This window comes from Leucoraja erinacea, chromosome 4, assembly GCF_028641065.1.
Source record: "Leucoraja erinacea ecotype New England chromosome 4, Leri_hhj_1, whole genome shotgun sequence".
Lineage (NCBI taxonomy): Eukaryota > Metazoa > Chordata > Chondrichthyes > Rajiformes > Rajidae > Leucoraja > Leucoraja erinaceus.
In genome coordinates, this window is record NC_073380.1 from 61,491,378 (window position 1) to 61,507,903 (window position 16,526).

The window sequence follows — 16,526 nt, forward strand, 5'->3', positions numbered from 1 at the left end:
CACATTTTGTGCTTGTGCAACTATTTAATTTGTGTCTAAGTTCTCCGTGGTGAGTTATTATTGTATTGTCCTAAGTTACACAATGTACAATAAGGGTTCAGGAACAGTTTCCTGCGTTGCTAAGGAATGTTGTCAAAAGGTATCCGGTAATTATAGCTGCTCTTGTATCCTTATCGTTCCCAAGACAAAGCCTTGCCTCTCATGACCTCGGCTTGAACCAATGCACATTGCAACCAATGGCAGGCATTTAAAACGTAGTTACTGTTGTAATGTAGGAAGGTAACTGTAATTAGGAACATCCTTCCTGCATCTAATCTCACAGGCTCATTGTAATTTCACAGATTTCAATGAAACCTGTCCTTCTAAATTCTGGTGAATGTAGGTATAATTGATCCAATCTTGCATCAGTCCGCTATCCAAGAAACCGATTATCAGTTTGATGAATGAGTAGGACTGAGATGAAAAGAAACTGCACTCGAGGGTTGTAAATGTTTGGAATTCTCTACCCTGGACTGTTGTGGAAGCTCAATCATGATACATACTCAAAATGCTTTCTAGGCATTATGGAATTGAACTGGTAAATGGCACTGAGGTTGAAGGTCAGCCATGGTTTTGATGAATGGTGGAGCAGGCTTCGTTTACTTCTCCACTTCCTGATCATAATGAATTCCTTATTTGTGTCAGGAAAATTTGATATGATTGGTCCCTTACATAACAGACTTCAGTTTGGGTGCATTTGCAGCAGAATTACTAACCATGTTAAGAAGGGTATACGCAAATGTAAAATGTGTAGCTTAACTCTCCTTTATTGAAAGTTTATATTTATTTTGCCATTGAAGATACAAAAGCAAAAATCTAGACAGATCTTGCACTGGAAAAAAACAATGAGACAAAACCTGAGATAGATGAAAGCCAACTGTTGAGAGAGAGAGAGTGAAGGTAATTTGCACCAGTTGCATCAAATGTATTGGCTCATGATAGACGCTGAAGGAAAAGAACACACAACTATTTTTACTTTTCATTGGCTTTTGCATAAACATTAAGGAGGTGTAGTTTCTTCTTTGGGGATGATTTTGCAGAATAATATTTACCTTTTGCATTTAGCCTTGTCAAGAGATTTGTTTCATGTTTAATTCTAATATATATGTTATATTAACCTGATTCCGAATCATGTAAAGAATCTGAGAAACTGAAGAGAAAGTCTGTTGTATCCTGTATTTTAAACACGTTACGTGTGTGATGCATGGTGAAACTATTGTTTCAAAAGTCTTTGGTATTATCAGAAGTATTAAATGGCAAAATTGCATTTTGCCAATGTGGCATATCCACATTGTCAAAATTGGCATATCCACTTTAAACACATTGTCTGGCAAGTGGGATCTCATATCCATGGTGAGAAACAAAATTAAAGACAAACTATATATTTAATCTTAATCATCTAAGAACCATCTAATCGAAGTATTTAATATAAGTAGTTGACAGAATAAATGAAATTACCCGAGAACTAATAGGTTCAACGTGAGACTGAGCCATATAAGAAAATATTGGGGTAACATTGTCAATGATGAGGGAGACTTGAGGAAATGGCAGGGAATTCTAGACTTGGGGTCTGGAGAGCAAAGGTTACAGCTGCTACTAGTGGAGAGATTACACCGAGGATGCTCAAATCATTAGATATTGGAGGAACATATAGACTTTTTCAAGACTGGGGAATTTGAAACTGTTTGAATTTGAGGTTTTACTACTACAAGCCAGCATGTGGAGAGAAGATGGGTGAATAGGATGATGTAAATTAGGATAGAGCGAGCAGAAGTTTGAATGAGGTTCATTTCATGGAAGATGAAGCTTTGAAATTTAATTAGGACAGTTTTAGTCCAGAGATGGTAACAGCTTGTTGGGTTGGTTGAGTGGATGTGCTGTGTTATGAAGTAGGAAATAAGTGGTGGAGAGATATCATGTCAGAATCTTTGGGTCACATTGGATGCTGAGGTTGCAGAATGTTTCCAAGAGGAGGGATGTATTGGTGGCTGTGGAATAGAGGTCAGTGTTGGCACCAAAGGCAGTCGTTTGGATTACCCAGTACCAGTGACAATCTCTAGGAAATGGCATTTGGGTAAAGTTTGGTGACATCTGTATATGCAGTAAAAGTCCATAAATTTGGCACCGTGGACCTTTGGAGTGCTGGACTAACCGATTATCTGGACTATTGTATGTCTGTTAATACCAGGATATACTCTTCATGACTTTAATAGATTATAGACCAAGTGGGTCCTGTCCCCTCAACGCCTGATGGCCTGTGGTGACGCACACGCACTAACCACCCTCCCCCACACACACACACACTAAACAGCCCCCCCCCGCACACATGCACACACGCAAACACACACACACTAACCACCCCCCCACACTCACTAACCCCACCCTTGATATTCTATTAATATTATTAATTTGCTCCTTTTCCTCCATCCTCGCCCTATCCACTCACACATAGCCCCCAACTGTGCAGGCGTGGTGGGAGAGGGAGTGAGGGGGTAGAGAGAGAGAGAGGGTGAGGGGGGTAGAGGGAGGACGAGGGGAGGGGATAGAGATTGAGAGGTAGGGGGATCGCGCGGCATCACGGGAGGGCTGGTCCCCGAACGCAATACTCCACAACTCACCCATAGGTTCTAATACTCACCACTCCCTAGAGAGGAGAGGGGGGGGGGATCAGAGGGGGAGGGGGGAGCAGAGGGGGAATGGGGGGGGGGGGGGGGAACTTGTTCTATTTGATCTTACGCCAGGTTGATCGCATGCCAGGTGGATTACATTTGTGAAAAAACGTGAACGTTGCAATCTCCCACCCGTCCCGCTTGTGATGTCATATGTGTAGATTAACCCTTATTAACCTTTATTAATCCATGCCATTTATAACCTTCACTACACAAATGTGCATGCCATCCTTTTCGATGTTAAAAAAAACCTAAAATAAATCCAGACAAAATAGTTGGAGGCGTGGGTTCGTTTCCCACTTCTGACACCATGTTTATTGGTGGCTCAATGAATAGAACACGATCATGATAGAGTCCAACTTTATTACATCCAGTATACTTGAGCGTTATCAACAGTCACTGTTGCATGCGTCTCGCTTACCAACTGGTCCCGAGAGAGAGAGAGAGAGAGCGTTGATTACCGTAGTGCTCTTAAAAGGATGGCATGTACCTTTGTGTAGTGATGGTTATAAATGGCATGGTAAATAAGGGTTAATCTACAATATGTAAATGAGATTCATTGTGATTGGACGTCTGTGAGATGGCACTGACATCATCAATGGAAAGTGCTGCAAGGGTCTCCCGCTGAAAAGCAGTTAATTTTTTGAAATAAGCGATTAAAACTTTTAAAACTTTGGAAATATAGGTTGGAGTGCGATGGGAATATGTTTATCCCGTCGAGGGGAAAAATATGAGTAGCATGTGTGAAAATGGGAAGGCTGTGGCCAAGCGTTTTGAAAGAAGATACAAATTAAGGGAATTAAAAGAAAGCCGACACAACCCTGCATACACACGGAAATTTAGAATGTTGAGAACGTAAAGGGAAGCGTTTTAGTATACTATAGATAGATTGGTTTTCCAGTGAATCGGGTAATCTGAGGAAGGACATTATTGCCATAGAGGGAGTGCAGAGAAGGTTCACCAGACTGATTCCTAGGATGTCAGGACTGTCTTATGAAGAAAGACTGGATAGACTTGGTTTATACTCTCTAGAATTTAGGAGATTGAGAGGGGATCTTATAGAAACTTACAAAATTCTTAAGGGATTGGACAGGCTAGATGCAGGAAGATTGCTCCCAATGTTGGGGAAGTCCAGGACAAGGGGTCACAGCTTAAGGATAAGGGGGAAATCCTTTAAAACCGAGATGAGAAGAACTTTTTTCACACAGAGAGTGGTGAGTCTCTGGAACTCTCTGCCACAGAGGGTAGTCAAGGCCAGTTCATTGGCTATATTGAAGAGGGAGTTAGATTTGGCCCTTGTGGCTAAGGGGATCAGAGGGTATGGAGAGAAGGCAGGTACGGGATACTGAGTTGGATGATCAGCCATGATCATATTGAATGGTGGTGCAGGCTCGAAGGGCCGAATGGCCTACTCCTGCACCTAATTTCTATGTTTCTATGTTTCTATGTAAGTTACGAGTGTGAGAAGGGGCAGCAGGAACCAGCGCTCCTAAGAGTGGGAAGGGGGAGCGGAACCTGTGGAACCTGTGTTTGAGAAGGGAGCGTGGGAATCGGGACCTCAGTGAGTGCAAAGGAAGCACGGGAACCGGGGTCTAGGTGAGTGGGAAGAGAGTGCGGCAAACAATACCTCGTGTCATAGATGTTGGACTGCTAGAATCTCTGAATTATCAAATAGTGGATTATTGGCATTTTACTAAGCAATTCTGGTTTTTAATGCATAGACAAGAATGAAACCTGCCATTGTTGTCCGATTCGGTTGGACCATGGACATGAGCAAGGGAGGGCTGCTGGGACACAAGCCCATCTCTAATCATCTTTAAGGGCAATAGGAAGAACATGAGTATACTTGTGTGCAAAATATGTTTAACATTCTCCACCGTAGACAGATTTCTATTTCTGTGCCAATCTTCAGGCTGAATGATGGTGGAGAGGCATTGGAGGAAGTAAGTGTGATCCAAACCAGAGCGAGGGCTGCAGATGGGCGGGGAAAGATGATTTGTATGTTATTTGCAACCTTGATTACAAACCCATTTCTGTGCCATGGCTGAATGGAAAGATTCAAACATTATTACCTTTTCATTAAATGTCTGTATGCAATAGGGAACATTGGCAAAAACAAAGACATCCAAATGCATCACAGTAGTTAATGTCTATGATAGGCATTGAGTTATTAATGTACTACTGTCATTGATTTAAAAAAATACATAAAGCCATAAGTTTCCATTAATTGAATCCATACAATTGAAACCTGGAGTAAGCAACTCCAGCATACTTCATTAAAAAACACAAATGTCAAGCAACGCAGATAAAATATCTCCAAATGCTCACTCAGCAAAAAAAAATAATGAAAAAATAAAATTTAGTGCTGTCCTTTTCTGTAATTGTTCATATATAATAAATAATCTGAAACTCATTAGATAATGCTGACTGTTTTTACTGAATTAATAAATAATGAAGAATCTATCTAATTACATGGTCTATACATTTCCCTTCTTTGCTATTACTCAACACCAATTAGGATTGTCTGATAGAACATGAAGCATTTCAATACCGGTAAAGTATTTTTAATGTTTACTTTCTCAAGATAAATTAATGTAATTATCTTTCTTTATATCAGGCCTTTCTTCAGCGAATGATCCAGCATGCAGCTTCAAGAGTTGACAAAAATGTAACTGAAGAAACTGTTAAGGTAAGAATCATATAAATAAGAACAGATTTGTTCCATTTAGCCTATTTCATGATAAATATGTAATTTGAGCAGCATATATTTAGAAACCACTGCTGGTTTCCCAGTCCATGTGCAATCAGTGAGATTACAGTATAAATGGTATTACCTTAGGCAAAAGGAAAAATGTCCTTAATATTGTAGCTGAAAAAAATTATTAACCATTGTCCTGTTTCTTTATTTATCATTCCTAGATTTTGCAGTGATGTGATGTTGGCATGAACAGGATTAGATCTACTGTGATGGTATTTGTGTCAAGAAGTTGGCCTGACATTTGCATAAGAATGATATGGGTGATCAATGGGAAAGTTAACTGGGCATATGGAGGCATATCTCGGCATCAATCATGGGTTTTGGTGAAGTAGGGAGAAAATATGCTTGGGGTATGGAAGTGGCAAAGGGAGAAAGAAGACTGTTGAAAATAACTCTTAAGTGACATTTGACAATACAATTTGACAATTGTTACCAACTCTAATTTTGTGATTTTTGATATTTACTTTCAGACATTGTTTTCTAATATTGAGGACATTCTTGGAGTCCACAAAGAATTCCTGAGTATGATAGAGCAGTGTCTGCAGCCTGAACCCAGTGCCCAACATGAATTGGGAAGCTGCTTTCTCCAATTTGTAAGTGTTACTGTCTCTGCCCAGACTGTGATTAAAATACTTCCACATGTCCTGCAAACTGATTTCATGTCCAATATTCAAACAAAAGAAAACATGTTTTTATTTATCAAAATCACTTGTTTTCAATATAATCTTTTCCATAACTTTGCAATCACCGTTTGCAGTCTGTAGTTGTGTTTCTAATGTAAAACTGTTTGTGTAACAAAATAATATCATAACTCCAGAATTTGTTTGAATCTTGGGGTGATGACATTTTAACAGATCTGGAAGAAGTTGTGGATAAAACAAATTTTAGTAAGTGGAGAAGGAAAGAAAGGGGAAACATAGAAAATAGGTTTAGGAGTATGCCATTTGGCCCTTCGAGCCAGCACCGCCATTCAATATGATCATGGCTGATCATCCAAAATCAGCACCCCGTTCTGGCTTTTTCCCCACATATCCCTTGATTCCCTAAGAGCTAAATATAACAGGATTAGATCTACTGTGTCTCTGTGTCGCCTGCACACCACTAGTTACAGGCCTCCAGTCTGAAAAACAACCTTCCTCCACCACCCTCTGCTTCTAGCCAATGTTGTACCCTGTCAGCTACCCCCCCCCCCACCCCCACCCCCCCCCCCCCCCCCCCCCCCCCCCCCCCCCCGGTTCCCATGTCATCTAATCTTTCTCTGGTGGTTCTGATAAAGATTCATGACTCGAAGCAATATATATTTGCAATATATGCACTAATTATTTCCAGCATCATGTTTTCCTTCTATTATTCAGCCCCATAGCAGCTTAGGCATTGCTATGGATGACCCGTATTTTGAGGATCAGTGATGATTGATAAATGTTTGAACTGTCCACTTACTGGCTTCTTAGTTTCTGCTCTCCCCATCCACTACGCTGGTTCCTGTGTTCTCTTCAAACCTACCGTCTTCTATTGGTCTCAGCTCTTGAAATGTACCTGGTCCTGTTACACATTCTCTCTTTAAACCTACTGGGTTTTGATAAGCAGTCTCTTTTCCAGGTTGGAATGTCAAATACTGGATTACCAGTTGCTTAATACCAATAATAAATGGATTGGTTGATGAATTGTCGTAAAAAAGAAGCATTGAGCAACATATTGCTCTGTGTCCTGAGAATGGAAAGTTGAAGGGAGATATGTGAGGCAATGTTTTCACACAGAGAGGAATGGATGCATGGAAGGTGGGAGAAGCATATTGTGACAAGGGAACGGGTTCAAGGACTAGCAGAACAGAAAAAGGCTCACTCATCTGTTTAGTTACAAATCAGAGTAATGGCAAGAGAGAGAACAAAAACAAAACAAGAGAGCGAACAAAAACATGCACGGGAGGGTCCGTTTTACAACAGCACACCTCCCTCTCTCTCTGCCTCCATCCGCGGCGCTGATCTACCTTATACCGGCAGAAATCAGCCGTTAAAATAACCGCCGGTAAGTCCTGGCCAATAACGCTGCTCCTAAAATCAAAACTGCAGCCAATGGCAGGAGCATGCATCCGAGCGAGCCCCCCCCCCCCCCCCTTTTGGAAACACAGCGCTATCAGCCACATACTTGGCGTGTAAAGCAATACACACAGCACTACCGGTCGCAGACTTAATGCACAAAGGTAATACATGTGGAGCTTTAAACAAAGCGCTGTTGGCTACAGTGCTATGGGCTTTAAATATGGCACAACCGGCCACAGAGCTATGGGTTACAGACTGTTCGGGCAAAATTAATATTATATTCCACCCCTCAAAACAGTCTGGTTACCGTCACATCCGGCCCACAGGCGTTACCACATCACATCCGGTCCACCGGCTTTAGTAAAATCAAGTTAAGTCGAGTTTATTCGTCACAGACACATATACAAAATGTGCCGTGAAATGAAAAGTGACAATGCTCGTGGACTTTGTGCAAAAAGACAAACAAACAACCAAACAAACTACAAACGGAATGGAACAGAATCACACATTATTTTACATATTAAATATTGTGGGCGGAAGGAAAAAGGGAAAAAAATAGCACTTTTAAAAAAAGCAGTAGAGTGGTACAGTAAAAGTTAGTCCCTGGTGAGATAGGAGTTTACAGTCCTAATGGCCTCTGGGAAGAAACTCCTTCTCAACCTCTCCATTCTCACAGCATGGCAAATGAGGTGTTTGCCTGACCGTAGCAGCTGGAACAGTCCGTTGCAGGGGTGGAAGGGGTATCCCATGATTTTATTGGCTCTGGAGTTGCACCTCCTGATGTATAGTTCCTGCAGGGGGGTGAGTGACGTTCCCATAGTGCGTTCGGCCGAACGCACTACTCTCTGCAGAGCCTTCTTGTCCTGGGCAGAGCAATTCCCAAACCAGATGGTAATATTTCCGGACAAGATGCTTTCCTCTGAATTTCCACAATTGCCTGAGGTTGCAAAGACGCTGCCTTGCCTTACACTCGAATGCTGCGGCATGTGATGTCCATGTCATATCATCAGAGATGTGGGCTCCCTGATATTTAAAACAGTTCACCCTATCCACAGGATCCCCATTTATCCTCAATGGTGTGTACGTCCTCGGATGATGTGCCCTCCTAAAGTCCACGATCAGCTCCTTCGTTTTTTTGATGTTCAAGAGGAGGCTGAGTGCTAGATCAACCACCTCCTCCTGGTAGGCCTTCTCATCGTTGTCTGAGATCAGGCCCACCACCACAGTGTCATCAGCAAACTTGATTATTGAGTTGGAGCTGAACCTAGCCACACAGTCATGTGTATACAGGGAGTACAATAGGGGGCTGAGGACGCAACCTTGGGGCGATCCTGTGCTCAGGTTGAGGGACTTCGATGAATTCCCTCCCATCTTGACTACCTGGGGCCTGGCGGTGAGAAAGTCCAGGACCCAGGCACACAGGGGGGGGGGGGGGTGTTGAGCCCCAATTCCAGTAGCTTCTCGGCCAGTCTGGTGGGAACTATCGTGTTGAAGGCTGAACTGAAGTCTATGAACAGCATCCTCACGTAGCCCCCCCTTCTGGCTGTCAAGATGAGAGAGAGCGGTGTACAAAACCTGGGAGACCGCATCGTCCGTGGATCTGTTCGGACGCTATGCGAACTGTAACGGGTCCATGTTGCGAGGGAGGAAGGCGCAGATGTGTTTCTTCACCAGCCTTTCAAAGCATTTCATGACTACCGAGGTAAGGGCCACTGGACGGTAGTCATTCAGACAGGCTGGGGAGGCATTTTTTGGTACCGGTACGATGATGGATTTTTTGAAGCAGGCAGGGACCACGCACGTGTCCAGGGAGAGGTTGAATAATGTAGTGAGCACCGGTGCTAGCTGCGTAGCACAGGACTTGAGTACTCGCCCCGAGATGCCATCGGGGCCTGTAGCTTTCCTCGTGTTCACCCGTGTCAGAGCCCTCCTCACAACATGCTCGGACAGCGAGAATGTGTGCACATTCCTCCCTTCAGCTTCGTTAGCCAGCCCGCTGGCGGTATTGTCGATAGTCGGCAGACCTGGAGTGGTGTTGCCCAACTCGAAATGAGCGTAAAAGGAGTTCAGGTCATCAGCTAGGGAGGTGCCATGGTTGTGATGCCAATCCGCACAATCAGTAATATTATTGCCAACAAGGTTGTCCCAATGTGACCATCGTTGTCCACAAGCCTCCAAACATCCCGAAAGGCCACCATCCTTCTGAGGGGTTGTAGTTGTGATACTGTTCTCCGATGCTTCTCATCTTCTCCATGGCTTCCTGGATTTGGTCAGCGAGGTTGGTGATGTTCTCTGAACCATCTGTAATATAAGTGCAGCGCACCCTCCCGATCAAAGCACACGTGCCCCCTTTCTCAGCCAGGATGATATCCAGGGCCATTTGGTTCTGTAGGGCTATGGTACAAATGGACACAATTTCTGCTGATAGTTCTGTGATGGCCTCTTTTACCCCACTAGGAGCCAAACTGGTCATCAAGTCTGTATGACCACACATGGTGTAAATTAACTTGTTTTGTCGGAGTTCCCAAACCTTAATGTTATTATATGCACCACCAGAGGTAATCTAATCGCTTCTGTCATTAAACGTTGCTGCCAGTACTTGGTACGTGTGTTTGGAAATGTATGGATTGCAGCTTTCTCCGAATGTCCCATAGCTTCACTATTTCATCGTCCTTCCTGAACAGACCAACTGTGGTCCTCCTAGGCTGGATAATATGAATTCACAAAGGATGTGTTACCTTCTAAGTCTCTTGATTCTTTCACTTGTTTCACTGTCCCACACTACTACAGTTTTGTGTGTTGATGCTGGATAAAGCATGCTGCCATCTGTGTTATAATGAAATTCCATCACTGCTCCATTGTGACTTTTCAATGTAGCATAATTATCGCCATATACATTTCAAAACAATATGAATCGATCAAATCCTGCAGATGCCAGTTTTGAACCATTCGGGTGAGATTTACAGCAATAAACCTCTCCCTCATGACCCATTACAAGCATTAGAGGCGCTTGAAGACTCGAGGTTCTTGATCCCACCTGCAGCACGGTCTGGTGTGGGCTCCCCTGCACCGAGGGCAGCAGCTCATTGCGGCAGCGCTTGGCCTGCACCAGCACCATCTTGTTTGCTATTTCTTTTTACCGAACATTTTCTATTCTATTCGTCAGATCCTGCCGACTACGCCAATTGTTACAAGGGAACAGGTTCAATGAACTGACTAGTAAAACAGAAAAAGGCTCACTCATCTGTTTAGTTACAAATCAGATGTATTGGTAAGAGAGAGAACAAAAGCAATATTTGTCTCTATGCACGGAGTCCGTTTTACAGCAGCACACCTTCCTCTCTCTCTGCCTCCGTCTGCATCTCTGATACACCTCAGCCCATCGGTGAATCCCTCTTGTACATGAACTACCTTATGGCTTACCGGCGCCAGCCTTTATACTGGCGGAAATCTGCTATCGAAATAATCGCTGGTCAGTCCTGGACAATAGCATTGCTCCCAAATTCAAACTACAACCAATGGAAGGGGCCTGCATCCGAGCGAGGCCCCACCCTTTTGAAACAAAGTGCTATCAGCCGCAGACTTGGTGCCTAAAGCAATACACACAGCACTGCCGACCTAGCATGTGGAGCATTAATCAAAGCACTGTCGGCTACAGCTCTATGGGCTTTAAATATAGCACTACCGGCCACAGCGCTATGGGTCACAGGCTGTTCGGGCAAAATTCTTATTACACGTATATGATAATATTTAAGATGCATTTAGACAGACACATGAACAGGAGGGATATGGAGGAAAATGACCACGTGCAGGCAGGTTGGATTAGTTTAGATTGGTACCATGGTTTGCACTGACTAAGTGGTCCAAATCGTCTGTTTCAGTTATATGTTCTATATTTCATTGATAAATTACTGTGTAACATCTTTTTAAAACTGAATTCTAAGCACAGAGCATTAATAAAATAACATCTGGAATTCTGGAAAATTTGCTAATCCATCAGCACCAAATTTGTGAGCGTGCCAGATTAACACAGTTTGACCATAATTATGTTTGGAGGATTTAAAGGGGCAGGCCTCTAGCGCACAACCCTCCACAATGCAACACTCCCAAGCACTGCGTTGCACAATAGTTCTCTGTTTTACTGCAACTCATCAACCAACCCATTTGTCCTTGGCAGTACGCAAATGGTAATCCATTATTGTTGGGGTAAGATATTGATAAATCTCATAGGTAGCTGTGGAGGAGTTATCTGCTACAGAAAAGGGAACTGACTATCTCAAAAATCAAGAAGGATGCATTTAGTAGAGAAAGAAAGAAGCAAATGGACATACTGACTGGATGAGGTCAACACAAGTGGAGTGTTTATTGGAACAGGTCATGCCACTACATCACTGGATGGAAATGATTGCACCACGATGTGTCTGATCCAGGGGCGGATTAAGGCTCACTGGTGCCCTAAGCACTGACCAATCTTGGTGCCCCCCTCCTTTCCACACTGTCCCAGTCCATTTTAGTTGTTGACCTGTCTGACCAAATATACAATGCAGGTTGCAGCAGTACAAACATTTATTCCTATGATAACACAATATACTGTACAAACTAAGCCAAGCTTGGGCTACATAAAGTTCTACAAAAATGCAATACAACATCTATTTTAATATTTCACAAGTTAAATGTATCAAAGTTCTAATATTCATGACCTGAAAGGCATTTTTCTACATTTCATTTTCGCAAAATCACTGATAACATCCTCGAAATTAATACTTCTCAGAATGTCTGCTTGAATTATTAATACACACAGTGAGTCGAGTCTTTCTTGAAACATAACTGATCTATTTGGGTTTTTTACACGTTTCAGTTGTGAGAAAGACCTCTCTGTTGTGCAGTTGGTGACCATTAATGTTAAAATTTTCTTAAGGCAATTTCAACATTTGGAAAGGCACTCTCTAGTTTGTCTTCTGTAATTGTGTTGTAAAGTTCCATGTGAGTGAAAGATGTTTTCTTGGTTGTTTTAAACTTATGAAGAACATATGAATGGAACTGCTGAAGCTCTGTAGACAAAGTGTTGTTCATGTCATCTGGATAAGCATCAATGAGTGTCTGACAAGTCTTTGAGTACCTTTCACGTTCTGATAATTGGGAATTAGCACCTTGTTGGGTGGCATTAGGTACATCTGTCAGACAAGAGAATTTGTCTGCTATTTCAGTGTACACCTTTCGTCTCCTCATTTCCGTTTCTAACTTTTCAACAATTACATAAAAAGTGGAGATACGGAATTTTTTTACAAATCTTCATTCGTAGTTTTTTCTTTTCACCCTTTTCCCAACTTTGTGGTGTCCCCTTTGGCCCTGGTGCCCTAAGCACGTGCTTCGTCTGCTTAATGGTTAATCCGCCCCTGGTCTGATCCTACAGACGCATCGTAGAAAGCATCCAGTCGGGGTACATACAACTTAGGTTGGCAACAACTCTGCCCAAATCCGCAAGAAATCAGAGAGTTCTGGGCACTGCACAGTCTATGACACATCTGCCTAGCCCACATTGATTCCGTCTACTTCATACTGCCTCATCAAAGCATTTAACAAATTCAAAGACCATTTACCCCCCCCACACCCCACCCCATCTGGCAGAAGATGCAGAAATCACGCACCACCTGATTCAAGGACAGATTCTTCCCCACTTTTATCAGAGTAGCGAGACATGTAGTTTGGAGATGTGACCCTTTGTGTAGCTTTCTACTAGGAACCCTTCTCCATAATTTCTGTGTTTTTCCTTGTGTTTCTTTTTTGTTTGAAAATGCAGAAACACCGATTTTCCATCTATGATGAATTTTGCAGTAATCACGAAAAAGCACAAAGGCTGCTATTGGAACTGAATAAAATGCGGACTGTGAGGACGTTTTTGCTGGTAAGAACACCATTTTATACCATTGTAAAATGTGTTTAGTTGAATTGCATTGAAGGCAAAGCAAAGTGATATTGTGCACCAGAAATAATATTTTAATGAGAAATAAGATTTTCAGGAAACCTCTGTTGATGAATGGTTGTTGGTAGATGGATCTAGGGGAAATCTCTTGGTTGATTAACTGTCTTCGGAGGCAGCGTTAAAATGTTTTTTTTTTGTAAGTTAACATTTGCATGAACTTGCACCTGTACATTTTCAATCTGTCACTGGCCCAGGGTGTCGTCCCTACTTGCCTCTAGACCTCAACCATTGTGCCAGTGCCCAAAGAGTCGGCTTCAGGGAGTCTCAATGACTTTCGCCCAGTGGCACTCACCCCTGTCATTGCTAAGTTCTTTGAGCGACTGATCTTGGCTCACCTCAATGCCAGCTCCCTCCTACATTGGACCCCCATCAGTTTGCCTACCGGCCCAACAGGTCTACAGAGGACGCTATATCTGCGGCCCTACACTCTGCCCTGACCCACCTGGACAACAACAACTCCTACATCAGGTTGTAGTTCATCGACTTCAGCTCCGCATTTAATACCGTCATCCCCGCCAGCTTGATCACCAAACTCAGCGGACTTGGCATCACCACCTTCCTCTGCAATTGGACACTGGATTTCCTCGCCAACAGACCCCACCCAGTCTGTTAGGATCAACAACCTCACCTCCTCCACTCTTGACACTGAACACTGGTGTGCCACAGGGCTGTGTGCTCAGCCCTCTCCTCTACTCCCTCTTCACCCATGACTGCGTCCCTATGTATGGCTCCAACGCCATCATAAAATTTGCCGATGACACCACGGTGGTAGGACTGATCAGCGACAACAACGAATCAGCCTATAGGGAGGAGGTCCAGCACCTGGCAGCCTGGTGTACCAATAATAACCTCGTCAACTCAAAAAAGACGAAGGAAATCATCGTTGACTTCAGGAAGACCAGAGGTGGCAGACATACCCCCATCCACATAAACGGGACTGAGGTGGAGCGTGTCTCCAACTACAAATTCCTTGGGGTATATATCTCAGCGGATCTGTCCTGGTCCCTCAATACCACCAAACTGATCAAAAAGGCGCAGCAGCGCCTCTACTTTCTGAGGAGGCTTAAGAAAGTTCACCTGTCCCCCCAGATCCTGTCCAACTTCTACCGCTGTACCATCAAAAGCATCCTGACCACCTGCTTCACGGTATGGTACAGCAGCTGCACAACAGCTGACAGGAAGGCACTGCAACGGGTGGTGAAAACCGCTCAGCACATTATCGGTGCCCCGCTCCCTGCCATGGATGCCCTCCACCGCAAACGGTGTCTGAGACGGGCCGGGAAAATCATCAAGGACCCCTCTCACCCTAACCATGGACGGTTTGCCCTCCTCCCATCAGGGAGGTGGTACAGGAGCCCCAGGTCTCGCACAAGCAGGCTGAGGAACAGCTTTTTCCAAAACACCATTACACTGCTGAACTCAGTCCCGATGCTAGCTATCTTTTATACTCTCCTATCTGTATATAGTTATTTGCCTATGTACCAGTTTAATTCATCCACATTGCACATATTGTTTAACCAGCATTTTTATTTTTACTATCTTGCACTCTGACCAGATGCTAAACTGCATTTCGTTGTACCTGTACTCATATTTGAACAATGACAATAAAGTTGAATCAAATCAAAATGAAGAATGCACTTACACTTTTGGGAATGCAAAATCATCCACATTTAATCACTTTTATATCTCTGATCATTTAATTTTGAAACTGCAAAAACTGTGTGTGTGACATTCAGTGTGCTTCACCTGTGCTTCAGTTGATTGGGAAGAACAAGTAAGGATTTCTATTTTATTCACGAAAGGTTTGTACTTAAGTGGCCAGTGATGTACATTGTCATGACATTGACTATCTTACCTGATGAATACCCTTAATGTTTTATTTTGAAAAAGTGCTGGGGTAACTCAGTGGGTCTCTGGAGGGTCTTGACCCATAATGTCACCCATTCCTTCTCTCCATAGATGCTGCCTGTCCCACTGAGTTACTCCAGCTTTTTGTATCTATCTCGGGAGGAAATGAGCTAATGATGTTTCAGGTTGGGAGGGTCTGAAATAGGGTCCCGACCCAAAATGTTGCCTATCCATGTCAGCAGAGACACTTCCTGACCCATTGAGTTGCTCCAACATTTTATGGACAATGCAAGATTCCAAGATCTGCCGTTCCTTATATCACCATCTTAATGTTTTTACTTTTGTTTTGGATTTTCAGCAACAAAACTCTTTTTCCTATTTTTGGAACCATTTTAACAGGTCCAATATTCAACATTATATTTCAAGAAGAGGTTATTTTTGCTTTGCAAATATCAAACAAAAGAACACACAAATTGATGGTTTAAGTAGTAATTGATAACATTAGGCCAGTGAAATGCAAGTGCAGGGATTTTTTTCACACAGAGCCCAAAACGATTTGGAATTTAACTCTGTAGGATGCATAGTCTTGCATGTTAATGCAAGTAGGTGGATAATATATAGAAACTTATTTCTCCATGTTTAATTTGAGGATGCAACTTATGACCCAAAGGATCCAAATCAGCAACATGTTATGCTGGAGCACTGTGGAAAAACCTCATCCAAACAAAGCCAAGTAGAATTCCCTAAAAGTCAATACATGAGGCTTCCACATCTTGAACTAATTTCCAACTCATTATTGCACTCCTGCCCGAACAATCCCAGGTGTAACATAGTCCCCATCTGGAACTATCATAGTTTTTCAGTGCCTTTTAATAGAAAGATGTAAGTAAACACCAAAGGTTGTCTTTCATGATTCCATGAGCAACAGAAACATTTGAACGTTCGCTTCAAGTCTTGTGATGGAGCTGCGATCTAAATCGCTGCAAGTTAGTAATTTAATAATTATCTTTGGGTTTGGCACTTTCTCCTTCTTGTAATTCCTATTCTTTGATTCTTCGTGTTGAAAATCAGCACAGGATTAATTCTTGTAATTCTCTCTTTCATTCATCACTGCACCATGATTTTAGGTACTAATAGACCATTTTACCATCTGAGATTTTTAAGTCGTCCACCAATAATCCATCGACTAT

General features: G+C 42.8%; 1 protein-coding gene and 1 pseudogene across 1 annotated transcript in view; one reads left to right on the forward strand and one right to left on the reverse strand.

Annotated features, from left to right (window-relative positions):
• prex2 (phosphatidylinositol-3,4,5-trisphosphate-dependent Rac exchange factor 2) overlaps positions 1-16,526 on the forward strand; it is a 317,095-nt gene that overhangs the window by 42,643 nt on the left and 257,926 nt on the right. Inside the window, exons 2-4 of the mRNA XM_055634430.1 lie at positions 5,326-5,397; positions 5,937-6,059; positions 13,306-13,410. Coding sequence (XP_055490405.1) covers positions 5,326-5,397; positions 5,937-6,059; positions 13,306-13,410 — 300 coding nt within the window. The remainder of the gene's footprint in view (positions 1-5,325; positions 5,398-5,936; positions 6,060-13,305; positions 13,411-16,526) is intronic.
• On the reverse strand, positions 9,012-11,902 carry LOC129696485 (U5 small nuclear ribonucleoprotein 40 kDa protein-like; annotated as a pseudogene).